This window comes from Heterocephalus glaber, unplaced genomic scaffold (assembly GCF_053883595.1).
Source record: "Heterocephalus glaber isolate CG9 unplaced genomic scaffold, H.glaber_assembly_v1.0 deba00000331, whole genome shotgun sequence".
Taxonomy (NCBI): Eukaryota; Metazoa; Chordata; class Mammalia; order Rodentia; family Bathyergidae; genus Heterocephalus; species Heterocephalus glaber.
The window spans coordinates 8183834-8198046 of record NW_028258142.1 but is presented as its reverse complement, the minus strand read 5'-3'; the positions used below and the strand labels follow the sequence as shown (position 1 = coordinate 8198046).

At 42.4% G+C, this 14213-nt stretch overlaps 1 protein-coding gene across 6 annotated transcripts; it reads right to left on the bottom strand.

Annotated features, from left to right (window-relative positions):
- Positions 1-386: 386 nt before the first annotated feature.
- Cbln2 (cerebellin 2 precursor) lies at positions 387-12382 on the bottom strand. Of its 6 annotated transcripts, none has more exons than XM_021242159.2 (5): positions 11955-12382; positions 11436-11480; positions 9815-10319; positions 6750-6869; positions 387-6488 (listed from the first exon to the last, which is right to left on the bottom strand). In XM_021242159.2, exons 3-5 carry the CDS (start codon positions 10169-10171, stop codon positions 6291-6293), a joined length of 675 nt encoding a protein of 224 aa, XP_021097818.1. In that variant the 5' UTR covers positions 10172-10319; positions 11436-11480; positions 11955-12382; the 3' UTR covers positions 387-6290. The 6 variants fall into 6 exon arrangements, with proteins under 6 accessions (XP_021097818.1, XP_012934015.1, XP_004862023.3 ...); XM_013078561.3 differs by having other exon boundaries at positions 11994-12382; XM_004861966.3 differs by having other exon boundaries at positions 11436-12382.
- Between the last annotated feature and the right edge of the window lie 1831 nt (positions 12383-14213).

The following is a 14213-nucleotide window of genomic DNA, read 5'->3' as shown; positions in this document are numbered from 1 at the left end:
CATCAAATCATGCCTCATTTCTACCTGGCTACATAGTTTTTATTTGTTTGGTTTTGTTTTTTGTTTTTTCGGGGTTTTTTAAAGACCAAAGATCCAACTCAGGACCTTGTGTTTGCCAGCAAGGCACGGTGCCATTGAGCTACATCCCTGGCTCCTGACTACATGTTTATGTCTAAGGATTGCTTCTTCGAATATGACTTCTGTTATCCTAAGTAACTAACTTCACAAAACTTTTCTGTATTAAAACAATAGATATTCCTTTGGACAGATTCTATGCATTTTAATAGTTTCAGGGTTCATTCAAGAGCCTTTGGCTGCTGTTGGTTTACTGAATATCTCACTGTGATCATCATGGGAGGAAGGAGAGGTAACAAAGGAACTCTTAGTTGAGAGATCAACTGATGTTAAATGTTTAATGTTAGTGCCAAAATAACATTCTCCTCTTGACATGTGAAAAATCTAAATTACATTATTCACCTCAGTAAACATGCATTCAAAATTGAAATATTCCACCCACACCCACCCAGTCCACCCCCTCACCATCGGTTTAAATGAATATCCTCCAGGCTGGGTTTAACAAGGACTAAGAGCTCTTAGTGCACACTGACTGTGTTTTTATTTTTCTATCATTATCTGTAAGCATAATCGCTGGCCCTTAGGCAGCAACAGGTAAATATTGTACACTGAAAAGGATGCATATATATCCTGTTCCTAAAAGAACAGATCATTTTTATAAGTAATATAATCAATTTTTCCACTGACAGTTTACAATTCCAGAACAAAAATTACACGATGACATCCTGACATGGCGCTTCGGAATATGAAAAGGAGACAGTGTCACATTTTCAAATCCTAAATTTGTTTCTCAGTGATAGATTACTCCTTGGAAATGCACTACTTATGATCTGATAGTTGCATAATTGTAAAAAAAGACAGTAAAGATAAATGTTCCATTGAATACTCTACTCTTCAAGCTAGCTGGAAGCTTTAATATCCATGCAAAATATTGCAAATGAGGTATTTTAATGATAAAGAGAAACTGCCAATTTTTTATTAATTTAGCTGTAGTTTAGACATTTTTTCTATGATATCCTTAAGTGAGTTCCATAATAATGAACCCAGAATCACAACAAGTGCTCATTTTTTAAAAAGTCAAGAAAGTAATAAGATGCCCTATGTCCTAAGAGTACTTTGAAGGTATGAATGATGGGCATAAGTATTTGTAAATGAATAAAGTTGGATTATAGACTTAAGCAAAACAGGACTATCACATTCATGAGTGTTGCCAGCATTCTTCCATCCTGGTATACTTGGTAACCTGAAGTAGTAAGTCCAAAGGAGAAATCAGCATTCTGAGGAACTGGAGAGAACAATAATAAAAGTTAGGGCATTGTTAGTCAGGCTGCAGGACTGGTAGTAGCTAATGAATAAAGCACCTCCTTCCGTTTGTTAGGACAAGCCCAGTACAATGCAGCATTCTAAACCTGAGGAGTCCTGCTGCAGGCAATAGGAAGAGGGAGAGAATATGTTTTTTGTTTTTTGTTTTTTTTAAACCAAATTAAGTTGTCAAGGAGCTCACAGTGAGTGAATGTGGGTGAGCTGATGAAGACAAAGATTTATGAAGCTCTAGACACTTAAGTAATTCCAGTGATGGAAATCCTCAGCAAATCCCACTTAGGAAGATGAAACAGAACTTCTGTTATCTGCAGGGGATAAAATTAGGTAGCTTTTCCCCTTACAAATTTCAAGTGACCCTACTGAGTTTGGAAATATAAGGAAAGCTCATTTACGAAAGATTCATATTTTAGGATAATGTTATTGTATACACTCACACACTTGGAAAATTTTTGCAGTTTATATTCATCATATCTTTAACAAGACTTTTGGCATGACTCTGTCCCATTTAAGAGGAAAGGGCTATGAGGATTAAATCTTTCCAGTCACATGACAGACAGCTATTCAACAGGGCAACATCTAAAATACTTGTAAAAATGAATGGTAGCCCTCCAACTGAAAAACAGTAACTATACTTTTTTTTAGTGAATTCCATCACTAAAATATAAGGTTTTAAATTCTTTCCAAATACATAAACACATTTGACTAATGATTGTGGCTACCATGAACAAATTTCCCCACAGTGGATCAAAGCAAAAAGTTATAGATTACAATAAATCAATAAAACCAATATTAAAATTGTATATTAATTCAATATATTTGGTGGGCTTGCTCTTTAAATATCAAGAAAAAATAATTTTAAGAATTTCATGTAATGTACAAGCTTGGTTCTTAAATTTTAAAATATATTTGTAACATCCAATTTTAGTAGCAAAGTGCCAATTTTGGAAATAGACTGTCAGTGACAAGTAAATTTCCAAATAAACAGAGGATAATGCTCATTGCAGTTTTACAGTTAATCTCTTGCTACAATTTTTAAAGTGTTTGCACAGGGTGCACATTAACCCCTTGAAATGATTCAATGCAACCGGCTTCTGTGTGTTCTCCATATATTTACACCATCATATACTAATGCAAAGGAGCTTTTCATTCATGTGCATCTATGCATTAGATCATTACATGCATCTTATGCTGTAGAAATATAAACAAATGTGAACTATTTTATTCACAATAACATTATCTTATTGCAACATTTGTACTCTTACAAAAGATTGCAAAACATGGTGGTACAAATTGACAGAACATTTTTCGTTCCCTTTGCTACAACTCAAGTGTGATGGAGCAACTACTACTTTCGGTTCGCTTATAGAAAGTGATACATCAAATTTTCCTTTCACATATTCCTACGTTCCAGGAGATATAGCCAATGCACATATTTTTATTATATTACCATGTTAAAAGATCAGGTATATATGTCAGTTTACTCACAGGCAAACAATATATATGTAATAGTTACTAAATATGTAACCACTATAATTTATTTGATATCAAAATAATGCCACAATATTAAATATTCAGCAAAGATTTTGTTTCACTTTGTATTTTTTTTAGTTTTTCTGATGCTTGATATAACTAGATTTAGCTAAATTTTTTAAACAGAATGTATGAAATCTCTATAGAGTTCCATGAATTCATGCTAATATTCAATAGGTTTTTATCACCTTTACTCTGAGCAGCCACACATTGTACTTTTTACACTGTAAAAATGTAGATATTTCACTTATACATGAACACATATATTAAAAATATTGGGATGCAAAATCGGCTCAGAAATTATAGATGGTAAACACAGTTTCTCAGGACTTAAAGTTGAGTCATCCAGGTTGTATTTAAATTAGAATATATTTTAAGTTAAGAAAATGGTATTGCTTTAAAAGCATTTACAATTTAGTAGAGCTAACATTGATCAACAAAACAACTTAGTATTCAAGTGCCATGTTACTTACATTAATAATATTATCTTTGTTACTTCAGAAATGTTACTTTATATTTTTATACTATATTGGCAGAATATATTGGCACCCAAAGGTGAGCAGGAACCACGCAGGAAAGGCAAATAACACAACTGAAAATGGAATTAAATTAAAAATGTATGGAATGTGATATGATCATCATCACTAAAAATCAAATTAAGGGAAAATCCAATATAGTACAACAGTTTTAACAGTCTATTGAGGAATATGGAAATTTACTTTCATATGCAATTGCCTTCCTGTCAGGTATTCATTTTAAATGATTTTCATTTAAAATCATTTGCATGTTGAAAAATCTGTTTTTTTCAGAAACATTCCCCCTGCCTTAATATCAGCCCACATTAGTGCAAGGCTCTCAGTTATCAGAGCATTTTGCAGGTCCTCAGGAGGGCCATGTGGTGTGGGCTGACTGTGTAGCCCTCACTCTACAGGCAAGAAAACCAAGGTCTGAGCTAGGGTCTCTGAACTAGGCCTCAGCAGGATACAGATGCCTTTCGCTTATCCAATTAAGGAAAATACATCTCAACATTTGGTCTGACCTATATATTTTCATAGATCATACCCAGGAGCTTCATCTCTCTCAAAGATCCTGAGCCAAACACAACCTTGGCAGGTGCAGCAGTGGATGGTAAGTAGCTTCAGAGACACTACCAGTATGCTTCTTCTTAATGTAGTTTTTGGCATCCATATCAGGGCAGGTAAGAAAAAAGGATAGGAGAATAATCAGGATGAAGCTTTTTTCTAATATAAAATAAACTCCTGAAATATATTTATTTTTAGATTGGCCAATTTAATATGTATTGGATAATACAACCTAATAACAACCTGTATGTAATAAAAGTATAAAAAGAAACAAATATGTATGTTAAATATTATTAAGTGATAAAAGTAAAGTCATCTATCTTTCAATCTCTGAAGCACTATTAGTTTCATCTAATGAGATTTTCTGTTTATTTTAAATTGAACTTAAAGTTAAGGAAATGAAGGAAAGAGGATTAAAATAACTAAGAGCAATAAAACAAAGGACCCATATTCCTGCTTCCCTCTGTCTATGTTACCACCAATGTTCACAATTTGAAGTATGCCTCCTAACCATGGAGCCAAAGTTCCCCACCTGTTTTCTGGTTGATTTCTTTCCTCACAAAATATAAGAACATTTTAACTCAGATTAAATTCGGCATCTCGGTATTGTCTTTTCCACTTATCTCCTCCCAAAACTCTCTCTTTGAAAAATATGTTTAGTATAAATTAAATGCATCTAAGTGTGCAGTTTCCAGCGACAGCCACTGCAGCATCTGCACACATGGGTGTGTGTGCTTTTCCAAGAGCCATAGCAGGGATTTAACATCCCTAAGTCCCTGATATTTTGTCATTATTTTGAAAGTTGGGAGACGATGTGGAGGGATCAGAAAAGTCAGACATCAAACCCATTTATTCTGAATCTTAAATTATGAGCTTTTATCATCAATATTTTGGTTACATTGTTACACAAAGAACAAATTAACATCTGGTTTGAGGTCTCAACTTTGATTGCTTTGGGATTAGTGACATGTCCTTGGCATAGGAAACCTGTATCCATCAACTCTCAGCTGAGTCTTAAAAACACTGTTACACAAGGTGCCAAAACAATACGGATTTGTAAAACCACTCCTGGGTGCCTCAGCCAATCCCTTTCACCCCTGTGACTTCCACGTGGGCTCTTGCCAGGTGCTCCCTGGCTGAGTGTCAATACTTTCCTTTCCATGGCAGATCAAAGGAAGACCCAGGGAAGGGGTTGGTCCTGTTTTCTTTGAAGCTCTTGATCACTGTGAGCTACTCAGAGGTGGATCCAAATAAAGCAAAATGCACGGCGGAAAAGGGGTTTAGGGAATTTGGCATCACAGTGTCAGCTCTTATATAATTCAGGCCCACTCAGGAATGCCAGGTTCTTAAAGGATTCCAGAATGTAAATTTAAAAAATAAAATCCGTGTTGCAAGTTCTAAAGGTGAATGTGAGACTCTTTGGAATGAGTAAGCAGATTTGTCCATTTGCTATTGTTACTTTGACAGATACTTTTTGTTTGATTTGGTCTCATCCAAAGCAAAATATACAGATTTTGCTCTGTTGAATCTCATCCATGAACTCAACACTTTCTCTCTCTCCACTACCCTAGCATGAAAACTAAAAGTAGGGTGTGGGGAGACAGCCTAGTATAGAAAGGGAAGTAAACTTCTGGAGGAAAAAAACCCCACAAACAATACAAAACAAAAGTTGCAGTCCAATAGTGCAAAATTTGCTTTGCTCTGGATAAAGCACTTCTCGACAGGTTCACAATGGCCCCCATCCCCTCCCAAGTCCTCCCATCCACACAAGGGAAAAATACGAAATGACAGTGAAGTCATTCTTTCTCTTAAGGCTCTAAAGACACACAGAGAACACACATCAAGGACTTTCCGGCAGGTAGTTCTTTGCTTGTCTCTTGCTGTGAGCCCTGACTGCAACCTGGAGTCCCGTCAGGGGTCCTGGGCTCTCTTGCCATGGGGACAGTGACACAATGTACAAACAAAAAGAGAAGTCAGTGGTCCCAACAATAAAATTCGATATTGACTTTGACTTTACAATCACAGGTACAAATTGCTCAAATCAATAATTTCATTTCTCCTTAAGACCTTGTTGTCTAAAACTAATTAGAGGCCAGGATCCCGAGGAATTGTCAATATTCAAAGAAAATATTGGAGATTTAGAAGGAAATCATTCTTCTACTGCGACAGTCTGTCAGAAGTTGGAACCAGGTTGTCCTACTCTGGCAAGTTCGGGGTATTATGAAGGGTGGATTCCTGGGTCCAGATTGCAACTTCCCCACCATCCAGGGGGCTCTGTGTCTATAAAGGAAAAACCAAGAAGCCCGAGAATGTGGAGTATTTCCAGCCCCCCATGAGGTTGCCCCTTTCCAGTTTGAGGTGCACTTTGTCTTCCCTTTCCATGAGCAGCAGGACACCATTGCTGGCTGCTTCTCTGGTAACATCCTGGTCTCCTGCAAATGCTGAGATCACTGGGTAGCCGTTTTGCATTAAACTGACCTAAAATGCAGAGGGGAAAGCTCAGCAGACCATAAAGGACCCCACACCCACATGCTCTTCCCTCCTTTAACAACCCTAGCCCACCCTCTCTGCTTTTCCCTTAGAGCCCACACTGGGGGCCTGAATAAAGGGACCCTTGGCTGCCTGAGAGCCAAAAGGCCCTGGAAAGCCCAGCTCCCTGGTTCCTCAGCCTTACAGACCAAGCAAATGGGGCTTTAGCAATTCGAGATCTGAAAGGGCCCAGTTCTCAAAGCTACCCACCTGGATGGTTTGTCTGTTATATACTTTGACCACGTGGAAGCTGAAGCTATAGATCCCTTTTCGTGGAGCTACAAATATACTGGAGGCAAGATCAAAATGGTTGCCAATATTTACTAGTACCTGAAAAAGAAGAGGGAATACAATACTAACATAGTAAGCCCTGCTTGGCCTATGTTTTAATCACTCTCAGATAATCACTGACAACAGTTTCTTTATTAGTGCAGAGTAGTTTGCATCACTGAGTAGCCTTCTCAGCCTTCCCAGGAAGGAGGAAGTGCTGAAGTTAAACTATCATACGGCAAGGATGGATTTCAAATTTCTAATTTTGTATTTCTAAATTTCTAATGGTTGTAATTCATAAAGATTTTTAAAGTATATTTTATTTAAACATTCACAGAGTCGATATGAATTTTCTGTGTTGGGGGTCAGAGTATTGAGAAAGGAGCCAGAGGTAGGAAACTCAGTAAACAAACTATGAATCAAGTCTGTTTCTGAAGTGTGTGGATTGGAGGGACTTCAACATGATTCTCTGATTAACAAACACAGTTCTAAACTGAATAGCACCAGAAAGGGTTGAGGAGCAAGAGGCAGTTTAACGAGGTCATTTCTGAAAGACCAAACCCAGGGCCTAACTTCACCTGCTCCTGGAAAGAACAGCCTCTGTGACATTTTTCTCCAGGGCTTCTGAGTCCCTGACAGTAATAGCAGGTGCTCAGTAATGGATGGTGAGTGGAAATGTTTTATCGATAAACACTGACTGCTTTGGTTTCTCCTCTCTCTTCTCTGGGAAGTGTGTTTTTTCCCTAAACTTAAGTGTGGTGGCATGTAAATAAGCTTGAATAATGCAGAGAATTGAAATTGTACATTGGATACCATTAGCTTCAACTAAAGAGATTCTACCACATGCAAGAATAAAGACATACTGAGTCACCTGAGGGTGGATCACATGACCTGCTGATGGGTTTCATCCAGTAATAGAAGTATTGGAGTGTGATAATGTTATAAGCAGAACTTGAAGAGTGGCAAGTTCCTCTATATGACACAAATCCATCTCAGATGTTCCAGACAGAATCTGGCCCCTTGGTCTGGATCCTGTCCCTGTTCCTCCTCATATACAAATCAAATTCAGTTAAAATAAGGAAAAGGCCCAGTGGCATTCTTGGCATTTCAGACAAGCAGCCAGCAACAACATCAAAACCCTGTATTTGAGATCTTTCAGTCTGCTCATAAAATAAACTTAAACCAGATACCTTTTGCTGTTACTTTTTAAGTGGTCATTATAAATGAATAACATGCAACTCCCAAAGGAACATGAGCATGAACTGCTGCCCACATAGCTGTAGCTATGACTTGTGGAATACACAGGTTCCTACAGCCTGGACTGGACCTGGCTGTAGCACTAATTGAGCCACTAAAAGGCAGGTCTTCCACAAACATTCTGGGCCCTATTGTTGGAGACAGAGCACTTCAGGATGCCCTTTCTCAGTCTCTAAATGCTATGCTACCCTCTCCCTCACAATGCTTCAGAAAAGAATAAAGGATTCTCTACTTAAGCTCTTGGAGCTGCTGCTGTTCCCTTAACCTCAACTCCTTCACCTCAACTTTAAATTCTAGAAGCTGGTAAATTCAGAGCCTTGTTACAGATGGAAGAATACCAAGCCAGCCCTGAAAAGTGGGTCTCAGACACTCCCTAACTGGGAGCCAAGCAAACACTGTTTAATCTACCCTGCCACAATTTGCTAATCTATAAAATTTGACTCCTGTTTCTATGCATCCTGCCCTTCAACAGTTTTCTTGACATCTAGCCAAAAATGTAGATGTGAAAGTGTTGGTGAACACTATTTGTTAGTAATTGGTAAGTAAAACATAATGACATTACAATAATGGTCCACCAAAAAGAACTTACTAATAGACCAAATGCCTTTTTCCTTGTTGTTTTCATTAGGAAATAATTAGAATAATATTTTTATGTCTTGTAAATAAAAACATATTAAAGAAAAAAACACCCCCCAAACACACACAAAACTCATTAAGTAGATGATCTTTAACAAGGATTTTTAAAAAATGAAGACACTCGCCTAGAAAGAGGCAAGGGTATGTCCATTAGCCTAGGGGCTGTTTAGGATTAAGTGCTGGTTAGCACAGAAAGCGAAGCCAGTGAAGCAGGTTCAATAAGACCACAAAGGCTGTCTGTGAAGCCCAGGGCTCCATTTTGTAGGAAGCACTTTGGCAAAAGGATTAGCTGATTAGCGGAGGTCTGGAATCATGTTTTCAAATTGCTTCTAAAAAATAATAGAAAGCAAGGTTGGGAGGGGTGCACAGAGAAAGGTCAAGACCTTTAAACCCAGAGAACCAATAACTGTGAGAAAAGAATTGCAAAGGCCTGATTAGGGCTCTGACTTCTGCTTTCAACCAAGTGGCAGAAGTTAAGTAGCTTAAAGTGACCTCAGCCACTGCTCTTTAATTATACAGCTACACTACGAACTCGTATGGACTGCATGTGGATGTTGCATTTCATTTACCACACACCGTATTTATATACCCACTCTTTATTTTCTCCACACTGTTCTCCATTTACTATCTCTAAAATAAACATTTCTGCCCCAGGACATCCTTCAAAATAAGCAGTAGTTCCACACTGCCTGCATTTCGACTAGGCCCTTCGGAGGCTCCTGCTCTGGAGAGTTGTACACAGGCTCGGTCCTTACTTTGGCCCCCTGGGTGACTGCAGAGCACCAACCACAAACATTCCCAAGCACCCTCCCACCAGTGGAAAGAAAACATGCGGTTTCCTTTTGGCTAATATACTTCAAATCCCAGGGTTAAGGAATATTTAGAAAGTTTAGGACTCCCAGTAATTCAAGAGCCAAGTTGAGCTGATACATTAAAGATTGAAAACAAGGGAAATGGGAGGAGGAGAGCATAGTAGGGAAAAGATGAACAGAAGCACAGGGCAGAGCAGAGAGGAAGAAGGAGCCTGAACTCTCGGGGAAGAAGCAGGACCCCAGCTCGGACGCTGGCCCCGCCCCTCCTCCCAGGGCTGGAGGGCTAGCGGGTTCCCTGACCTGGTCGAAGTAGATGGTCATGGTGCGGTTGCTCATCTCCGACGGCTCGTGGTTGGTGCTGCGCGTGGCGGAGAAGGCCACCTTGGCGCTGCCAGAGCGCACCGAGATGCCCAGGGAGGAAGTGACCGCGCCGTCAGCCGAGGGGCTTGAGTCGCACACCACCAGGCACTTGCCCTCCAGCACGATGGGCTCCGTGTCATTCTGCGCCCGCACGGGGTGGCAGGCGGGCAGCAGCAGCAGTAGCAAGGCCAGCGCCGCCCCCAGGCAGGAGCTGTAGTCGGCTGGCTCGCGCAGCGCCCCCCGGCGCCGGGGCATGGTCAGCTGCCGCCCGCTGGGGCCCCTGCCCGGCGTCGGCATCTGGGCTGGGGGGCGGGAGCAGGCGGGGCCGGAGGATCGCCAACGGGCGCGCAGGATCGAGCGGGGCGGAATATGCTTTCTGCGGGCTCGGTACCCCTCTTTGACGGTCAAGGCCAGGGAGTTTCTCAAGAGGAAGGCGCCAGAGGACCTGTCAGGGCACAGAACCCAAACCCTTAGACAGGGAGGTGAAGCTGGGGAGAGGAGCAGCGGGGAGCAGGTGCCTGAGGGTCTGGGCCCCCTTTCTGATGGCCATCCCCTAGGTCCACAGCCACGTCGGTCCCGATTTAGCACAACAGGTCTGGAGAAAAGCACCGGCCTGCTGAGGAGCGCATCCGGGAAGGCTCCAGGGCAGTCCGCTCAGCGGTGCAGGAGCTCCGGGGCTGCTGTTCTCCAAGACCTCAGCGCTAGGTCAGGGTCAGACCCTGGAGGCAGCTTCGACATCGCCTCCTACCTACTCAGCCAAAGGCCGAGAGGTTTAAGACCCAGGCAAAGGAAAAAGAAAGTGGCTTCATTTCACTGGCGTTTTTCTGAAAGTCACCGGGGACGACGACAAAAACCTTTTCCTGTCTTCTCTTTCACCTTCTATTTTCCTTCAGGAGGTGTTTTTAAAACAGCCGGTTAGTAAAAGCAAATAATAATAATAAATGAATTATCCATTTCCACCCAAAGAACAAACCCCAGAAAGCTCCTTTGGGTGAATGAGGTTAAGGGGGTTGGGGAGAGACAGAGACTGAGAGACGGGGTTAGCGCTGCAAAGCGAACACCCACTGCCCAGGTCCGGCAGCTGCGAGCAAGCCCACTCGGAGAAACTCCTCAGATCTCTCTCGCCGAGGACAGAAGCCAGCGACCAGAACCCCAGGCTTTGTCTGTTTTCAAGCTCCTGTTTCTGTGCCCCGCGCCCTCTCTTCCTGGGTTGAGAGGCAGCCCCCCGTGGGTGTCTCTGAACTTATGCGCCCGTGGACACTTTTACCCTGTCCCTTTTTCTCTCACTGAACCAGACAGGTCATTCCAGTACCCAGCCAAGAAATAAAAAGCCGGGAAGCCTGCCCCCTCACCGCCAACAGCCTTGGAACAACTCTCCCTCTGTTCTTTCCAAGAAAAGGGAAGTTGTTTCTCAATAGATGTCTGCGGTCCTCAGTCCCGCACAAAGAGAGATTCTTCCTGCCACTCTCCTCCCCCAGAACAGAGACTGGTGCCTATCCTCATTAAAGTCTCTGCTTGCCCGACGCAAGGATCCTGGAAGGCAGGGTCAGGGTTTGTTTACCTGGAACATCCATGACCGGAGAGCACCGCTATCGGCGAAGTTGTCCTGCTTAGAGAAAACGAGGCGAGCAGGAGCTGGCGGGAGGAGGACTCCGAGCGCGACCCTTCTCCCAGCGCGTGGCCAATAACCGCGCCGCCCCGCCCTGCCGCTTTCCCGCGCCGGCCTGCGCCCGCTCGGGGTGTGCACCACGCCCGCGCAGGGCACCGCGCACCCTGCGCCCCGCACCGCGATCTCCGGGCGCGGGTGACCCGGACGCTGCACGCCCGGCACTGAGCGCGCTCGGAGCACTGAGCTGCACCGCGCGCAGCCGGCTGCCCGCCACGGCTCCTGCCCCCTACGCGCCCGCTGCTCAGCTCTCTGGCCCGGCCCTTCAGTCCCAGCCTCTCCTCCAGGCTCCAGAGATCACCGTCCGTCGCTGTCACCTCGATAGGGGCTCCGAGCATCTCCCTCTCCCCGGGCTCTCGGCACTCCCTCCCCGCGTCCCCGCAGCGCCCTGCACCGCCCAGGTCCGGCTCTCACCCAAACACCCAGAACGAAATCCTTTTTAAAATTAGGCACCCTCAAAAGCACCAGCCGCGTCTCTTCTTTTTGATTCTTTCTTTTCTTTTCCAAATTCTCTCCGAGTCTTAATCTTGAATGACGTGACCACTTTCATAATTAAGGAGAGAAAAAAAGTTAAAAAAAAAAAAAAAAACTGGGATGGAGCGGGAAAGCTTGGGGATTTAATGGTTTAAAGGCTGTGGCTCCAGAACCTCCAGTTTGAGAATCTTCGTCAGCTTTTGGCAAGAATTAAAGAGGCGCCTCCCGCCTGGGTTTAGGTGTCTGCCTCTCTGAACCTCGGGGCGCTCGAAGCGCTTTGGCACCACGCTGATTTATTAAAACGCAGGCTCTGAGCTCTAAAGACCTGGGGAGACGAACCGGGTTTCCGAGCGGCGACCGCAGCGCAGGCGAGAAACGCAAGCACGGACATGGGGCGCCACCTACGGGCGCTGGAGCCTCCCTGCCGCTCGGGGACTTGGGCAGAAGCGTGGGCTAGGCCTAAGGATCAGGCGTGCTGGTGCTCCTCTCCCACCCCCAAAGCAGTGCTGGCCTCTACAAAAGGAATAATGACTACCAGTCTTTCCTGTGTCCAATAATACCTTTGTCCGTTACAAAATGAAAGGACACGCTTCATTGCTCAGACCTTTCCCTTGCTAACGAATAACCACCTAGATGATAAACCCTGCAGAGATGTTTTTATCCTATGCACTATGTTTCCATGGACCACAGGACTGTAGTCCATACCGGCCTCAAGCCAAGACAATACAGTATTTAAGTGTGTGCTGTCTTTAGAACTTGAGTTTTAAATGCATCGTTTAAAAAATACTTTTGCTTGGATAATGTGCTTTTACTGATAACCTGATGGAAAGATAAACCCCCAGCCAGCCAACACAGTCCATCAGAACAGGGCATATGAATTTGTTATACCCCTAGACTACATACCCAGCCTTCCTTCCTTTGAAGATTTCAATGTCCTGGTTCCACACTTCAGAAACGTGTCATTTCCGTAGGGAGTTTTGAAGGCCTTTATAAGTTGACTCTCTCACTGCCATTCTCTCCACTTAGAACCCAAAGGCCTAATCCCTGAAGATGCAATTCAGGCACACTTCGTGCAACTGGCACAGATGGGTGGGAGGCAGGGGCAGAGGGAAAGTGGGGTCACAGTGCTGGGTGAGTCAGAATGCTTCCTGTGGGTGCAAGAAAGAGATTAAGAGGCGCCAAGTCCGACGTGTTCTACAAAACTGTGCAAACTATGGAAAAACTCCAAAATGTATCATCCTCAACTGTAGTCACTGAAAATTAAATCCTCCTCTTCAGTGTTTTCATATCATGCTGATCATATATACCAGGCTTTGCCAGGAAGCTTTTCAATAGCCACTGTAGGTCAAAACACTTTACTATCAGTTTGGTGAGTTTAACACTATGGAAACAGTACATTTTTAGCTACAGGTACTTTATTCCAATATTGCATCAGTTTAATAGTGTCTTATTATCAAAATGCATGCAATTCTATTATGATATCATGATGAGTACTAATTTAGGTGGAATCCTAAATAATACAGGATACTAAACCTACAAAAATATGTGCGCACAGACTATTAGAGCAATTTGGGGATGCTAATTAAGTAGCAATACCTTTCACACATAGGCAAGTTTTAAATAGCAATTCTGTTAAGCAACTTTCTTAAATACTGTGGTTTGGCACTTTTTTTGACTAATATAAGTTCAAACAACGTGCAACAACCAAATTATCATCACTTCTGGAAACTAAAATCCCCTTTTTTATGTAGCAATGAAAATGTTTGAATAATATAGTAAAAACAAACCTTTAGCTATAAAATGGACAAAATAATGAATGGAATCAATAAACATTAGCATATGGTGTAAAAATGCATTGGGTTTAAATTTAAGCTTGATAACGAAAGATATCAGGTTCACAGAGATATTGATTATTTACTAATTGATTGGATTTTCTACCTATATAAGGCTACTTGGATAGAATTTTATCTAGTAAGCATACTTAGAAAAAATTCAGAATATAACTAAGATTTAAAAATGAAAGCCTTTCCAGTTACCCCATGGGTAACTGTTTCTGTTTCTTTTCCATGTTATTAGTAATTGTTGCTGTTACTAAGAAAACATTAGTAGTAGATCTTAAATGTAGGGTCTTCCACATAGTTGATTAAAACAATGTCAGCCATTTGTTAAATGCTTGTGGTGTGTGGGATATTGTACATA